Here is a 16176-nt window from a genome sequence, read left to right as displayed (position 1 = left end):
AGAGGTTTTATTATCAGCTAGCTGAGGATGAACTCCCTCTGCCATGCAGGGCAGGGGAGTTCGACCCCGAGCAGGGTGACAGTAGGGGGCTTTTAACAGCTAGCTGAGGAATTGGGAGGAGTTGGGAAGAGTTGGGAGGAGTGTTGCCAGGATGTCCTTGGTAAAATTACAATTATCGCATCTCTGGCTGTAAGGCTCAGAAACAAAAAGGCTTTTTGCTGGCTATAGAGAACAAAGAGCTTCTTTCTGGCTGTATTTTTAGAGATCAGGGAAAACAAGCTTGGGGAATGTCCAGGGGCTTTACCTTCTAGGGAGAAACACTCTAAGTCGGGGGTCTCACAATTCCTCCCTGCAAAAGGTATTTAATCTCAGTGAGGTGTGGCTTTACACGTCCATTTTCTGCCATGACAATAAACTGTTTAGAACCATGGACTGTCTCTTTCGTCAAGATCCACCAAGATCCACCATGGGGAACCTGGGGAAGGCCTTTGTCTACAGAGTCACAGATGTATTCTCCCATAGATGGCCTCTCTGTGCTCCCAGCTACAACTGCCACCAAGCTTGGCACTGCCAAGCTAAGGACAAGCCAGAGCTTCCCCTCCCCAGCCCACTCTGAGTCCTGAGCTAGATGCCGTTCTCAGGCTGTCGGCAACTGGCTCCGTTCTCTGTTCTTCCATAACTCCCAGCGGCACCTGGATGTCCAAGAGTCTGAGAACCCCATGGCCCTGGCCTGTTACAGGCTCAGGAACAGAGCTCTGAGCCATCTCTGGCTTTCCCACCCCAGGGCAGTTCATCATACTTCCCTACCACCTTCCACCCGCCCTGGGGGCAGTGTGGGGTAAGTGCAGTCTGTTCCCTCCCCTCCCCAAGAGTCTGTTCCCACGGACTGATCGCTTCTATCCATGGAGCCATTGGCATCAAAAGGACTTTAGTCCCAAAATAAACTTCAGGTTTACTAGACTGGAGCAGAATATTTAAAACTCTTAATACCTGCAACAAGGCTGTTTAACACAGACAAAATTATAGCATTTCTAACTTTCCCAACACCACATCAAAGAAACAGTTCCTAGGACTTTCAGGACAGACAGGATAATGCCAAAACTATACCTGACAATTTTTTAATGAAAAGAAAACTATATTTCCTCCAAAAGTAGAACAACCTGCATCCTTAAATGCACCCCAGAAGGCTATGTTGTACAACTCAGATTAAAGAAAGACCTTTTAGTACACCAGCATTAGAGTATAGTAACCATAAACTATTATTTGTACATGGAGAACAGAGATACACAAGGCATGGATATCCAAACTATGAATATTAAATAGACCCTGTAGTCAGTAGGGCTGTTTCTGGAACTTTGTTCCCACATATGAGAGCTACCTCTCTGCAACCACCATGCTTCTTTTTTTTCCCCCTTTTTTCTTTTTTATTAGGTATTTTCCTCATGTACATTTCCCATGCTATCCCAAAAGTCCCCCATACCCTTCCCCCACTCCCCTACCCACCAATTCCCACTTTTTGGCCCTGGTGTTCCCCTGTACTGGGGTATATAAAGTTTGCAAGTCCAATGGGCCTCTCTTTCCAGTGATGGCCGACTAGGCCATCTTTTGATACATATGCAGCTAAAGACAAGAGCTCCGGGGTTCTGGTTAGTTCATAATGTTGTTCCACCTATAGGGTTAACCACCATGCTTCTTAAAGACCCCAGGGAAGTTCCTCTGTGATTTCTTTTAACTGGCTATGTTCTACACTCAGTAGAAGCCTCTCTTCAGCTCTAACTAGACCCAGAAATCTCTGTCAGTCAGTGGCTTCTTATGGAGCCCCTCTGTCATTGTTTAATGTCACTGCCTCTATTTCTCACTATAGCAACATTGAGGCGGTAACTGTTTTGCCTCTGCCTTCCAATACGATGCCACATGCCACATGGTTGTGTTACACTGACCAGTTAGCTCTACATATCAAAGCTTGCAAGGGACACCTGTCCATTATATGGTAATAATATAGTTCACTTATGGATCTTACTTGATTTATAACATAGGAGTGTACTGAACAAGATATGCCATTCTCTCTTTGGCAGAAATAGGAAAGAGTGAACTCTGAAAACCGAATCAGCTCAAAGTGTTCAAGTGGTTGCCTTGACAGAGCATGCCAATTAAAAAAAAAAAAACTGGCCTAGCAAAGCAGTGGTAGTATCTTCCAAGGTTCATAACGTCATGTGTCTGGGAAGTTGACTAAGTTTCTAGTACCAGAAATGGTTTTCTTCTTATTGAGTGAGCCTCATATCCAATTAGATAGCCATTGGTGACCACCACCATGTGTCACTTAGGGACCTTTATGGATATCTAGTCACAGTGGTCATTGCCATGGTTCATAGATATTGCTGCTGGGCAGTTATATATCTGCTCTAAACATATGTTCATTTGCAGCCATAAAAAATAAACACATGGATACATGTACATCTGCACCAATGGCAGGTAGGTTAATACTGCCTACTTAAGTAGATAAACTACTCCTTTTCTTATGCCCCAGTTCATAGCCCAAGTCTTACTTGACCTAGAGGGGTTAATCTAGTAACCTTACAAGGAGTACACTGAAGTGGGAACTTTTGGTTTCTTTGGAAAGGCAGTTATGTCAAATAATGTTTTGCTGGAGCACACAGGTAAAAGCATTTTGCTAAAGCAGACACATGAAAGAATATTTGCAAAAGCAGACACAGGTGAAAGAATGTTTTGAAAGGATACAGGATGTTTAGAAGGAATATAAATATGACCCCACAGACAGTGGGAGCTCCAGCATTGGTTCACTTAGCTCTGCCTTGCTATTCTTTGCTGAAGACACACATGTATTGGTTTGCCTTACATTGGTTGCATTGCAGAGTTTTGTTTGTGGTGACTTCATAGAGAGAAACTCAACCAAAGAACTTTTCCTGTGCAGCTTCTTGTTGCTTCCTTGGACTCAGGCCAGTTGGTGAACCTTGAGGTTTCTTCTGGATTGACCTGTTCTTGCTGATTCATATGTGGTGACCGCCGAGTGGTGTGGAGTGCAGCTGATTCCTGTGTGGTGGCTGCTGAGTGGACTGGTCTGCAGCTGCTGATTTGTGTTTGGTGCTTGCTAATGGACTGGACTAAGAACAACAAAGATTTGAATTGCCCCTAAGAATTATTTCTAAACAGGTCCACTTCTGTATCCTGATAACCTTTCTTTCCTACTATCTCTGGAGGGTGGTGAGCTAGAGAGAAAGTTGAACCCATATTAGAGTAGGTTGAAAAAAGTATATGCCAACAGTAGACAATTGTTAGGATCACAGAATATAGGAGTTGACTCTGCTTAGAATGAAGAACACCCCCCACCCAAACTACTATACAAACCATAAGAGTCCAATAACAATATCCAGCCCGAGTATTCCTACAGCCAAATACAAACTGACTAGAATTTCTGAATGTAACTCTTACCTAATAGTTTTCATAAATTGTTCTTTTGTATGTTGTTTATTATTACAAAAGAAAGAAGCCTTTTGTTTAGACAAAAGGGGAAATTGTAGGGGATTGGGCTGGTGCTGCTTGTATTCAAATACTAATTCTGTACCCCAAGATCTAAATGTTCCAAGACTAGCAGAGCATTACATATGCCTGCCTTTGTTGTGTAAACTTTGCTCCCCAATGTAAAACTATAGGTTAAATAAAACTGTTACAGCTGATTACCGGGGGAATAGAGGTAGAGTATGAATCACTGAGCTGAGATTTATAGGTAGAGACCTAAAGGAGAAGGAGAGAGGTGGGGAACACAGAGGAAGAGGAGGAGACAGAACAGGAGGGCTCTAGACAGAGCTCATGATGGACCATGCATCATGTGCCAGAGTAAAATGCCTCCCCAGGACACCAGACTGCTGGAGCAAAGATAATCCAGAGAATTTTAAACAGCAAGTATTTGGGGAGCAGAGTTGGGGAAGTAGCCAGACTAGCATTAGAGATTTAGATTAGGGGTAATCCCCCAGTAATTGCACAGAGCCTAATAAATAAATATCATCCTTTGAGTCTCATTCATTTGAAGCTAGATGAGGATAAGTTTAATTTATAATATTTTACAAGAAACCACAGAACTAAAAAAGAAAAAGCCAGGCGTGGTGGTGCACGCCTTTAATCCCAACACTCAGGAGGAAGAGGCAGGCGGATTTCTGAGTTCGAGGCCAGCCTGGTCTACAAAGTGAGCTCTAGGACAGCCAGAGCTATAAAAGAAACCTTGCCTCGAACCCCCCCCCCAAAAAAAACCCACAGAACTCTTTCTAACATTCTGAAAAGGACATTGCAGCTTTCCATATAGTAATCTTAACTGATTTTCTTTAAAAATTTTATGCATATTTATTTTCATTTTATTAAAATTTATTACAATTACAGTTTATTTGGCTCATAATTCCAAATTAAAGTCCATCATTTCATGAAAGACATAGAGGCAAGGACATGAGACAGATTGTCATACTACCTACACAGTTAAGAGCAGGGAGAGAGATGGATGTTGTTATGTGACCTGCTTGTTGGCTGCTTACTCACTAATCTATGGGTAGAACAACAAGTCATAAGGAATCAATTTGATGATATGTACATTTAGCAGAATAATAGTAGTAGATCCTCACATAGGACCCATAACCTTTCTAGCTATGGGTTCTTGGCCTAATAGCGGTGCCAGGTATGGGTTTCATCCTGTGGAGTGGATTTAAATCCAATCAGAAAGAACTTGAAAGAACTTGTTTGTTTCCATGATGTCTATGCCACTATTGTATGTTTTTCTAGGCCAGGGTTCACACTCGGATGAGACTGATGATCACTCTTCTTCAGCAGTGTGCACAGCACCTTTGTAGTCTATGACAGTGATCCAGTAGCGATGGCATTTTCGTGTCAACACCTTTGTAGTCTATGACAGTGATCCAGTAGCGATGGCATTTTCGTGTCAACACCAGCTAGAGCTCTCCTTGTTCCATGACTCAAATATGTGGGGTCTTCATCAATAGGGTCTTACTGTCAAGTTCTAGAGAGTAACTTACTAGTTAATTTTGTCAACTTTAAAACGGTCAGATTTATTTGGGAAGGGAGAGCCTCAGTTGGGGAAATTAGTCTATAAGAAAGCCTATAGAGGCATTTTTCTTTCTTTCTTTTTTAATTTTAAACTTTATTATTAAAGCACATTGCAAATATAAAACCTGCACACACAAAAATTAACCAAAACCCATAAACATTTTCATGATTGACTTGAGAGGTCCATCTCGTGGGTGGTGGCACCCTTGGGGAGGTGGTCCTGGGTGTTTTGTTTTGTTTTTAAAGAGCAAATTGGGTCCTTTCGATAAAATCTTGCTAGTATATGCAATGGTGTCAGCGTTTGGATGCTGATTATGGGGTGGATCCCTGGATATGGCAGTCTCTACATGGTCCATCCTTTCATCTCAGCTCCAAACTTTGTCTTTGTAACTCCTTCCATGGGTGTTTTGTTCCCAATTCTAAGGAGGGGCATAGTGTCCACACTTCAGTCTTCATTCTTCTTGAGTTTCATGTGTTTAGCAAATTGTATCTTATATCTTGGGTATCCTAGGTTTGGGGCTAATATCCACTTATCAGTGAGTACATATTGTGTGAGTTCCTTTGTGAATGTGTTACCTCACTCAGGATGATGCCCTCCAGGCCCAGATGTAGCTGTCTCTTGTGAGACTATGCCGGGGCCTAGCAAACACAGAAGTGGATGCTCACAGTCAGCTAATGGATGGATCACAGGGCTCCCAATGGAGGAGCTAGAGAACAAGGAGCTAAAGGGATCTGCAACCCTATAGGTGGAACAACATTATGAACTAACCAGTACCCCGGAGCTCTTGACTCTAGCTGCATATGTATCAAAAGATGGCCTAGTCGGCCATCACTGGAAAGAGAGGCCCATTGGACACGCAAACTTTATATGCCCCAGTACAGGGGAACGCCAGGGCCAAAAAGGGGGAGTGGGTGGGTAGGGGAGTGGGGGTGGGTGGGTATGGGGGACTTTTGGTATAGCATTGGAAATGTAAATGAGCTAAATACCTAATAAAAAATGGAAAAAAAAAGAGCAAATTGCTTGAGCTATGGAAAACAAGCCAGAGAATAGTATTCCTCCATAGCCTTTGCCTCAGTTCCTGCTTCTAGGTTCTTGCACTGAATTCCCTTCTTAATGGACTATAAGCTGTAAATGAATACACCATTTCCTCCTCAAGTTACTTTTGACCATAGTTATTTTTCCTCCCACAGCACCAGAAAGCAAACTAAGCCAGCAACCAATAGCAGGCAATAGTTTGCAATGTTTGGGGATCTATGGCACCACACTGGCAAACAACTCCAAAGAGGTAATTCATTTCTGGACTGCATTCTATTTGTTATTCTCCCCTTGCACTGCTGCTTCGTTATAGGGTATAATTATAAGGTATAATTCTCTCCTGGTACTCTTGCCAGACCAACCTCCGGGGAAGAAAGGTTTGAGGATGAAGTATAACCAACAGGCCAATTATTCAACCAATCAACCCCATCTAATGAAAATCCAATTAAAACTCAGGAGTGCATTCTGCTTAGTGAGCACAGGATGCTCCTGGAGGATGAAGAAGCTGATTCCAGGAGGACATGATACCACAGCCCTGCATTTCAGGCCCTGAGAGGTCTTGCTCTATGTGGTTCTTTATTTGGATTTAAAAAAGAAAACCTTTGTAACAAAATTATAGTAATATCTAGAGCACTTTTTGGAGCCCTGTGAGTTGTTCTTTTGAGACTCAGCCAACTCTTGGTGAGATGGGTAGATGGCCTGGGAAACTTGTAGCCAGTGTGTAGTTGCAATCTTGTTGGGGAATGTGTCCTTAAAGCTGTGGAGACTAAAGCAATCACTAAACAGTGTAAGAACTGAGTTGTATTGCAGTATTCTAGTGACCAACTCACCTGTCTGAGCATTGTATAACCCTTTGTTCACTTACGCCATTACCTCATGTCAGCCATGGATGTTTTGCTGGTGTTTGTTCCCCATCATATCTGGACACAATGTGTGCATTGTTATTCCAGTTAGATTTTTTTTTTTGTTATTTTACTCTCTGATCTTTTTCAGTCTATTTGGTACAGAGCCTATCTAGGAACAATCCATGTATATAGTGATTTCCTTTCTCCTAGTGACCTCTATTTTTGTGATAGTACCACCTTCAAAAGAAGCTTGACATGGCTCCAGAGAAATGCTCTCAGGATGTAACTGGTGGTACTGAACTTGATGCTTGCATCTGTTAAAAGATCAACTAAAGTATGTAACTATTTTATTTTGTTAAGATTTCTTTTATTTTAAAATGTGTGTGTGTGTGTGTGTGATATGATGTCCACATAAGATGGGCTTGTGGAGGCCAGGGGGAGGGTACTGGAGACCCCCAGAGCTAGAGGTATAAGGGGTTGTGAGCCACCTGATTCCCGTGCTGGGGACTCAGGTCTTCTGCAAATGCTGTGCATGCTCTTAGCCACTGAGCCATCTCTCTGGCTCCAGTTTTAAAGTTTATGTGAGCTACCAGCACTTCCTGAATTGGGCCGGTTCACACGGCACGTTGTTAAGTCCTCCTCATATCGCCAAGGGATGTGAATGGAAGGGTTTTATCTGGCAAATATTAAACCAAGCAAAGAGATTATTTTCATGGTTGTTGTTCAACTCATTGCTTTATCGGGACTATCCCTCTTGAAGGCAGTGTACTCGCAAACCAGTGTACTTGGTTTAGGTCTTAAGTGCCTTCCAAGCACCATGTATTAAAGACTTATTATCTTTATGTGATGCTACTAGGAGAGTGTGGAACTGTTGAGAGCTGAGAGAAATTAAATCTTGTGGTACAACCCTGTAATTCAGGATTTCAAATGAAGCCCTATCTGGTGCACAGAACAAGTTCAGACCAATTTGGAGAACTAAGTTAGACTCTATTTATGAATAAAAGTTAAGAAAAGGATTGGGATATAGCTTAGTGGTCTGGCTTATGCCTTTGTCAGATCCCTAGTACTAAACAAAGAGGTAAGGCTTAGTGAGATGAAATTTGGCCACTGAGCATGTGACCGCATGGGACTAATAGAAACTCAGACCCCACCCTAAACTCTGTCTTACCTTCTGGACACCAGGAGATGAGAATCTTTCTTGTATTGGTTCTTGTCATAATGTATATTGTCTCACCCAGTCAGAAGCAATGGCATCAAGTGGCTTTGAATTGAGACCTCTAAACTCTGAGCTGAAACAAATCTTGTCTTATGTTAAGCTGGTTATCTGGAGTTTCTTGGGTCAGTAACAGAAAATGACAACATAACTAATGCAACCAGTTGGTTTCCTGTGATGGACTGAGTTTATTCTTAGTTTTCTCTGAAATTCCAAGTTCTAGGCTTCAGTTTTCCTATGTGGGGACCAGGGTGTTAGGCTTTCCACTTAATTACTATAAAACACTAGCTGAGATCTATCTATTCTATTCTCTATCTAAGATCTATACTATACTATCTAAGCTATACTAAGATCCAGGTAGGTATGTCACACTCTATCTTCCTTTTCTTTTGTTTTCTTTTCTTCTTCTTCTTTTTTTCTCTTTTCTTTTTGGTTTTTTTTTTTTTTTTTTTTTGAGACAGGGTTTCTCTGTATAGCCCTGGGTGTCCTGGAACTCACTTTGTAGACCAGGCTGGCCTTGAACTCAGAAATATGCCTGCCTCTGCCTCCCGAGTACTGGGATTAAAGCTGTGCGCCACCACACCTGGCCCTATTTTTCTTAAACGGTTATCTTTTCTTCTCCCCTATTACTTGGATGAAGTTTGTAGGTAAACCAAAAGAGAGCACCTTTCATGGTTCCCGGGCATTCCCATCAACCCAGGGTTGTCTGGGCCACCTTTCCACTGGGCACTGACATCAGCCTTTCTTTTCCTAATCAGGAACATCACTTCTCCAATTAACCCTACTGTCATGTGTGTTAGGGTTCTAAAATCCAAACCACCCAAGCAGGCACAAGGGTCCAGCAAAGCATGATCTTTATTTGAATTAGGCAGCAAGAACCAACCAGTCAGGGACAACAGCACAGACTTGGGAGCCTAGTGCATGTTCAAATGTCCATCTCAGTAAGGATGTAAACAGATGACAAAATGTACTCAGGGTGATACTGATGGATCAGGGACACAGGGGCTAAACTGCATCCCTAAACCAGGATGTTTCAGAGTGTTTAAGCCCATGTATATGTGTGTATATGAGCACACCTGGCTGTTAGAGGACAGTTGCCAAGTTGGCTTCCCTCTTTTCACCATGTGGGGTCCTGGGATCTTCAGACTTGGGAGCAAATGCTTTTTCCAGCTGAGTTGGCTTGTTGGTCCAGAAAGAGGTTTTTTTTAAATTCTTGAGTTACTTCTACAATCCATCACACATTGTGTGTGTGTGTGGATGAGATAATCTTTTTGGAACAAAACTGCTTTTGTCTCAATCGTTTTGTTCAGAAGCAAGAAATGTAACGTTCCTGTCAAAACCAGGGGTATGCAGAACATCTTACCAATTGGTCACTCTCACATGTTAGGACATCCGTGTCTAACAGAGGCAAGGAGAAAGAGATGAATACAGTAGCTCTAGTATTAATATAGACACATTTTACAACTTAGTGTTTAATGCTCTCACGGTGCCAGGGTCTGCCTTCACTGAGTCCCTTCTGTTCCTCATGGTAATATGGTAGACTCCAGTGACTCCTGAGAAACCTAATAAGGACAATAAATGTCATGTTCTGCTGATGGCACGACCTCCGTTCTTTAAACAGCGACTAGCACGATAAACCTTAACTTTAAAACAAACAAATATGAACGGGTAAATAAACCATTTCTTTGTGAGCACGTTTTACACTCTGCTGGAGTTCAAAATCTACGTTTACGTCCAGAGCCCACTTGGAAGCTGTTGTCACTTTATGCGAGGACTGGGCGGCACCGGAGCCACCGGAAGGCGGCGTGCAGGACCGCTTGGGCAAACTGTCGCGTACGTGTGACGCAATCACCCCGCGTCCGCGCAGACGAAGACGCCAAGGAACGTGGATAGTAGGAAGCATGGCGACCACCGCCCAGCAGTCCCCTCAGCCTGTTGCCGGAAAGCGCAAAGGCAAATCCCAGTTCCTGCCGGCCAAGCGGGCCCGACGCGGTGACGCAGGCGGCCCGCGGCAGCTGGAGCCCGGCCTGCAGGGCATCCTCATCACCTGCAACATGAACGAGCGCAAGTGCGTGGAGGAGGCCTACAGCCTGCTCAACGAGTACGGCGACGACATGTACGGGCCGGAAAAGGTACGAGCCTTGGGGAGAGCGAGCCGCCCGTGGGCTCTTCTGGGGTGCGGAGGCGGCAGTTGCTTCAAAGCGCCAGTACAGTGCTTGAATGACCCCGCTTACCTTCCCGCCCCTAAAGTGGCTACTATTGCGGTCATGTGCCTGGTGGGCGTGGGCCTCCGGGCTGGCTCTTTAGGCTTTCTTGACATCACTAACGACAGTGACTCCCACGTCTCGATTGCCTTCTGTGGACCAGGGAGTGTGCTAAAACCCGTTCGGATGTGTACCTCTCGCGTCAGTGCGAAGTTGCTACAAGCTAAGATCTGAGATAGTGAAAGGGATGCTATTTTCCAAGTGCCCTTGAAAATACATTTCAGATCTCATCCTATGGCGGTTTGGCAGCCCCAATATTATTTGGCTTAGATCCCGGATACACCTGCACACTCTGAAGTGTGGAGAAAGATAGTGTAGCAGGCCCCACTACTAGAGAGGAGGGGGGCAGAATAGGAATTTGTAAAGGCTCCTTCAGTGTACACAATTATTTTTATTACCTGATTGAAAATGACCTTGGTAGGACAGGACCCTGTCTATGCTGGTGCCTCGTGCAAGTTCCCTTTTTGTGGAGCCCCTTTTGTTTTTGACAGAAGACTTTGCTGGCTACCTCAGGTTGGCCTCAGCTCCCCAGGTGTAGGGATTGCAAGCACCGGCCACTGCTTTGTGTGCTCTCTTTCTTATAGTGGGAGTAAGGGATTTTATTTAGTTCTCTCATACATTTGGTTCTAATCCTATCACAGCCACATTGCCTGCCTGCCACTATCCAGATGGGTCTGAAAGCATTTTCAGATGACACATACCACACACAGGGAATTAATTTATTTATTTATTTATCTATCTATTATATGTAAGTACACTGTAGCTGTCTTCAGACACACCAGAAGAGGGCATCAGATCTCATTACGGGTGGTTGTGAGCCACCATGTGGTTGCTGGGATTTGAATTTCGGACCTTCGGAAGAGCAGTCGGGTGCTCTTACCCACTGAGCCATCTCACCAGCCCGGGGAATTTATTTCTTAATGTACATTTTGGAAGTTGTATTTTATTAATCTAATAAAGAAATTTATTTGTCAACATTGAGACCTCTGCCACTGGGGGTTTCACATAAGTAGTTAATTACAGCATTTGAACATGAGGTGTTCTGTAATTTTTGCCTGTTGGTTTTTATATAAACAGTTTATAGACAAGGACCAGCAGCCCTCTGGAAGTGAGGGAGAAGACGATGATGCAGAGGCTGCCTTGAAGAAAGAAGTTGGTGACATTAAGGCTTCTACAGAGAAGAGGCTGAGAAGATTCCAGTCAGTGGAGAGTGGAGCGAATAATGTAGTCTTCATCAGGACGCTTGGGATAGGTATGTCTGACTGACAGCCCTAAGATCATCAATCCCATAGTATCTGGGCATTTCTGTCTTAGCAGATGCTGCCTAGACAACGGCTCCCCAGGTATAGCTGTTAATTATTCTGTGGAACGTTTCCACATTCCATCAACAGTATATCAGTTTCCGAAGGTTTTGGAAAGGTTTTCAGATGACACATACCACACTCAGGGAATTTGCTTCTTACTCCACACTGTGGAAGGGGTGCCATTTTAGTTTCCTAACAATGTAGAGTGGTGGAGGGTGGTGAGCATTGGGTAAGGGTAGGGACCTGGCTGTGCTGCATCCTTCCTTTAGTAACTCAAGGCAGAGTGAAAGCGTGTATTCTGTCTCAAAAGAGCAGCTGCTACTTAGTTCCAGGTAGTTACCATTTAGGAATAGAGGGCCTGATCCACTTAAAACCTGGAAATAGAATTCCTTTGACTTTCAAATGTGGTCACTAATTTGGAAATATTAGCACTGTTGTCTTGGGCAGATGTGTTAGTTGGGAAGTAGCCAGTGAATCACCGTGTCACACGGTGCTCTGTGTGCTGGGATTCTTTCCCAACTGAGAGCTGGACTTCTGTACTCCTTAACTAATGAATTAGGGCTTTAAGTTACAGATTTTGTTTTTGTAAAAATATGCTGTGTAATGCTTGTTACTCTAATTTGTATTACAAGAAGACAACAGTAAGGTGTTGTGGTTTAAGTTTGATTCCGAGACTATCAACATTTATATTTGGTAGGATCTTGAGAAATACTAGATGGATGGAAAATAAAAACAAAAAAGTCTTGTTTTTTCTTTTCTTTTTTTTCTTGTGTTTCTTCTTTTTTTTTCCCCTTTTTCTCTTAGAACCTGAGAAATTAGTGCATCATATTCTCCAGGATATGTACAAAACCAAGAAAAAGAAGACAAGGGTTATTCTACGAATGCTGCCCATCTCAGGCACATGTAAAGCTTTTTTAGAAGATATGAAAAAATATGCAGAAACATTTCTGGAACCCTGGTTTAAAGCCCCAAACAAAGGGACATTTCAGATTGTATACAAATCTCGAAACAATAGCCATATGAATAGAGAAGAAGTTATTAAAGAGTTGGCAGGTAAGTTCTCTTAGTAATTTTATATAGCCTGCTCTGGTTTATGCTTAAAAATTTTTAAGTTTAGTACATTTTTTTCTTCACCACATGTATCAGATCTAAGTAATACTGATATGTGAGGTAGATCCTCTGGTAGAATTCTTTGCAAATCAAAATTGACTATTTGGGAAGATACAGTGGCCTGCCTATACCCATGGGTGATTGGTCATTAGATCTCCTAGGGATACCAAACCTGTGAGTGCTCAGGTAAGTCTTATATAATGTTGGCTGCCTTGGTATAGTGTTTGCATATAACCTGCACATGTTCTCTTATATATTTTATACTATCTCTGGATTACTTAGAATACTAAGTCTGGTGGAACTTCTGTGAAAGTAGTTAAGTTCTCTTATGTAGAGATAATGAGAATTAAAATCTGTCTGTTCTTGTTAAGCGGAGATACCATTTTCTTTCCTAAGTATATTGATTCACACTTAAATGGGTTTGTGCACGTGAGTGCAGTGCCCACAGAGGCCAGAAGAGGCCGTCAGAGCTAACAGGTGATTGTTAGCTTCTTAGCATGAATGCTGGGAACAGGTGGGTCTTGGGCAAGAGCAGTGCTTGCACATTGCCTCTGAGTCATCTCTCTACTCTGCCAACTGTTGTCTAATTAAATGCCTCAAGGTTTCACGCATACTTATTTATTAAAAGCATTAATAGAGCTGCGTATGCATGCCCTTGATCCCACGGTTGGGAAGCACAGGCAGGCTGATTGCTATGAATTCCAGGTCAGCCAGTGCTGCATAGGGACCCGGTCTTGAAATAAAACAAAAAAGTATTAATGGAATTTGATTGTCAGTCACAAAGAACAGTGAATTTTTATAAACACTGTTTTAACAAATCCTGTAAGGAATGAAAGCCTTGTGTGGCTCCATCAGGCTTAATGTTATCCTTCCTTCTTTCCTATTTTTGTTTCAGGAATAGTGGGCAGCCTCAATTCAGAAAACAAAGTGGATCTCACTAATCCAGAATACACGGTGGTAGTGGAAATCATCAAAGCTGTGTGTTGCCTGAGTGTTGTGAAAGATTATGTGCTGTTCAGAAAATACAACCTCCAAGAAGTGGTGAAGAGTGCAAAAGACTCGCAGCCTCACCCAAAGCTGGGAAATGGCAAAGAAGCAAAATTGGAACCTGATAGCAAGTTGAGTCAGAGTGATCCCCCAGAAGGGAACCAGGTGGCACCAGAGAGTATCGAGGAGCTCGGGCAGACAGAGCCGGGGTCTGAAACCCAGGCGGGGAGTGAAGGAGACGCTAAACCTGAACCTGAAAGTCAAGTCTCAGAAGTACCCAAGACAAATGAAAATGAGCTCTCATAGGTCATTCTGTGGGAAGGTGGTCTCAGCTAGGGTTCCATATGAAATTGTGATAATATATTTTGACTTTTGTGTGCTGCTCAATGCTGATCCCACAGTCCCCGTTGTCAGTTTTGTTAGAGCCTTCCAGGCCTGTATGTCGGTATGCAGAAGCATACACTGTTTCTCAGGGGAGGGTGCTAGGAGGATGGTGTTGGCTTCTCCTCCTCTTTACTCTCTCTAGTTTCCTTTTAAACACTGCCAACTGATGGGACTGGACAGTCTCTGAGTGGGAAATGACAGGACATTCCCAGGAGGGTGTGTGCTATGGCTCAGCTGTCCCTGCTTGTTCTGTTGTACACATAGAGAAGCTGCATTGTGGATTATATGGGAATCACTTTGTGATGCTTTCTGCTGTTAGTTTTTCTTGGGTTTTTGTTTGTTTTGTTTGCAAATCTGATGTCTCATCACTGCAGGTGTTTTGAGAAGGTGTGAGTGAGAAGAGAACTGCTCTAGGTGTAGACCCAGGGGTGTTTCTGATAAGGTTAGGGATGAGGAATCACTGCCGGGCCACATATCCTAGTACCAAAACCAGGAAAGAAAGCTACTATCCCAGGGTTTCACTGGACTGCTGTCCAAGCTGGTCTGTCAGCTTGTGGTGCTTTCCAGTGTTCGTCACAGGCAGAGATTGGAAGGGTAGAAGGGAGCAGTGAATACTGTAAACCCAGCTGTCCAGGTGGGGACTGTAACATAGGTTGGGAACTGGGTTTGTGCTTAAATCTTAATGCACAGAGCTAGTGACGTGAGAATATATACTTCGCATCACACAGCTAGAGGCTTGCTTGGTAAGCCAGACCAAGAAGATATGGGAGAAGCAGAGAATAGGCAGTACCTTGCTAATGCAGACGGGGCTAGACCATCCTCAGGTGTTTGACATGCTACCTCGGGTCTGAGATTGAAACCATCTTGAAAGGATAGGCCTTAGGGTCACTTAGGGGAACGGGAGGAGAGGATCTTGGTGCCTTCTTGTGGCTTGCTCCAAGATAGAGGGACTTTTCTTTTAATAGTGTAGGACAGAGGGCCTGAGGACCAGTTACTCTTGGCTCAGACAGGTTGTTCTGGAGCAGGGCAGTTGCTGCACTTGGGATTTTGATCTATACTTTGCTTTTAACGGCCTTTTTATTTGTTTGTTTTGAACGAGTCCCTACTGGCTATTTGCCAGTTGTACAGTGCTGTGTGCTCTTGGGATCTAAATTCACTCACAGATTTTGCTCTGCCTTCAGATTTGCGGACTTTGTCTTCACTGCCTTTTCAGTGTGCTAGCGTACAGGTGATCCAGGGTAGGAACTTAGCAGTTAGTTTTAAACTATAGCAGTTAGGACAGAAAATAAAGAAGCAGAAACCAAATCCCCGTGCTGACGATCAGCATGCCTGTCCTGCTCTGCAGAGAGAGGAGTTAAGCCTGGGCCTGGAGGACACGTTTCTCCAAAGCTGAATACAGTTCTCAGATATTTTTACTGCATTTTGTTCTTGGTACAGCTGAACTTTCAAGTTTTCAAAGTTCCTGATATTTTAAAAAATAAAAATGAATTTGTTCTGTAAAGTTTGGCATTCTTTTTTATTCTGCCCCATATTAAGTGTCTTTCTATGTGTATAGTATGTTTACTATAAAAATGGCTTTCTATGTGTATAGTGTGTTTACTGTAAAAATGCTTATATGTTTGATTATCAAAAATCCGGCCTCATTGTTCCTAAAAGGTAAAGATACTAAATTTATTCCTGAATAATTAATATTCAAAAACTACAAGTTTAAAATACCTTGCAGGATTTACTTCAAGCACCTATCATACTGAGCTTTGTTAAAGGCATTAGCTGGCCCTTGAATCATTTATACTTCTGATTTGAAGAGTATTTTAATCTGCTTGAAAAGGGTGATTGCATAAAGACTTGTTCTGCAAAGGGATCACCTGAGATAGTCTTAGGACAGTTCATCTTTACTTTGGAATAATCAGGACAAGATTTATAAAACACAGATCCATGGTATGCTGCCCTTTTCTGTGGAGACATT

The 16176-nt window shown here is 43.0% G+C and overlaps 1 protein-coding gene across 1 annotated transcript; it reads left to right on the top strand.

The window, feature by feature from the left end:
- The first annotated feature begins 7184 nt into the window (after positions 1 to 7184).
- On the top strand, positions 7185 to 15711 carry Thumpd1 (THUMP domain containing 1). Its single transcript, NM_145585.3, has 5 exons — positions 7185 to 7282; positions 9900 to 10293; positions 11503 to 11677; positions 12534 to 12782; positions 13735 to 15711. Exons 2-5 carry the CDS (start codon positions 10063 to 10065, stop codon positions 14130 to 14132), a joined length of 1053 nt encoding a protein of 350 aa, NP_663560.1. The 5' UTR covers positions 7185 to 7282; positions 9900 to 10062; the 3' UTR covers positions 14133 to 15711.
- Positions 15712 to 16176: the final 465 nt, after the last annotated feature.

Source organism: Mus musculus, chromosome 7 (assembly GCF_000001635.26).
Source record: "Mus musculus strain C57BL/6J chromosome 7, GRCm38.p6 C57BL/6J".
In the NCBI taxonomy this organism is placed as follows: domain Eukaryota; kingdom Metazoa; phylum Chordata; class Mammalia; order Rodentia; family Muridae; genus Mus; species Mus musculus.
The sequence above is the reverse complement of the archived record's forward strand: the minus strand, read 5'-3'. Positions and strand labels throughout refer to the sequence as shown.

What these genes read in the sequence shown, in the direction of transcription:
- Thumpd1 (NM_145585.3), top strand. Translation starts at nt 10,063, where the DNA reads ATGGCGACCACCGCCCAGCAGTCCCCTCAGCCTGTTGCCGGAAAGCGC. An exon ending in ACATGTACGGGCCGGAAAAG is followed by an intron (nt 10,294 to 11,502) that starts GTACGAGCCTTG and finishes TTATATAAACAG; the next exon opens with TTTATAGACAAGGACCAGCA. An exon ending in AGTTATTAAAGAGTTGGCAG is followed by an intron (nt 12,783 to 13,734) that starts GTAAGTTCTCTT and finishes TTTTTGTTTCAG; the next exon opens with GAATAGTGGGCAGCCTCAAT.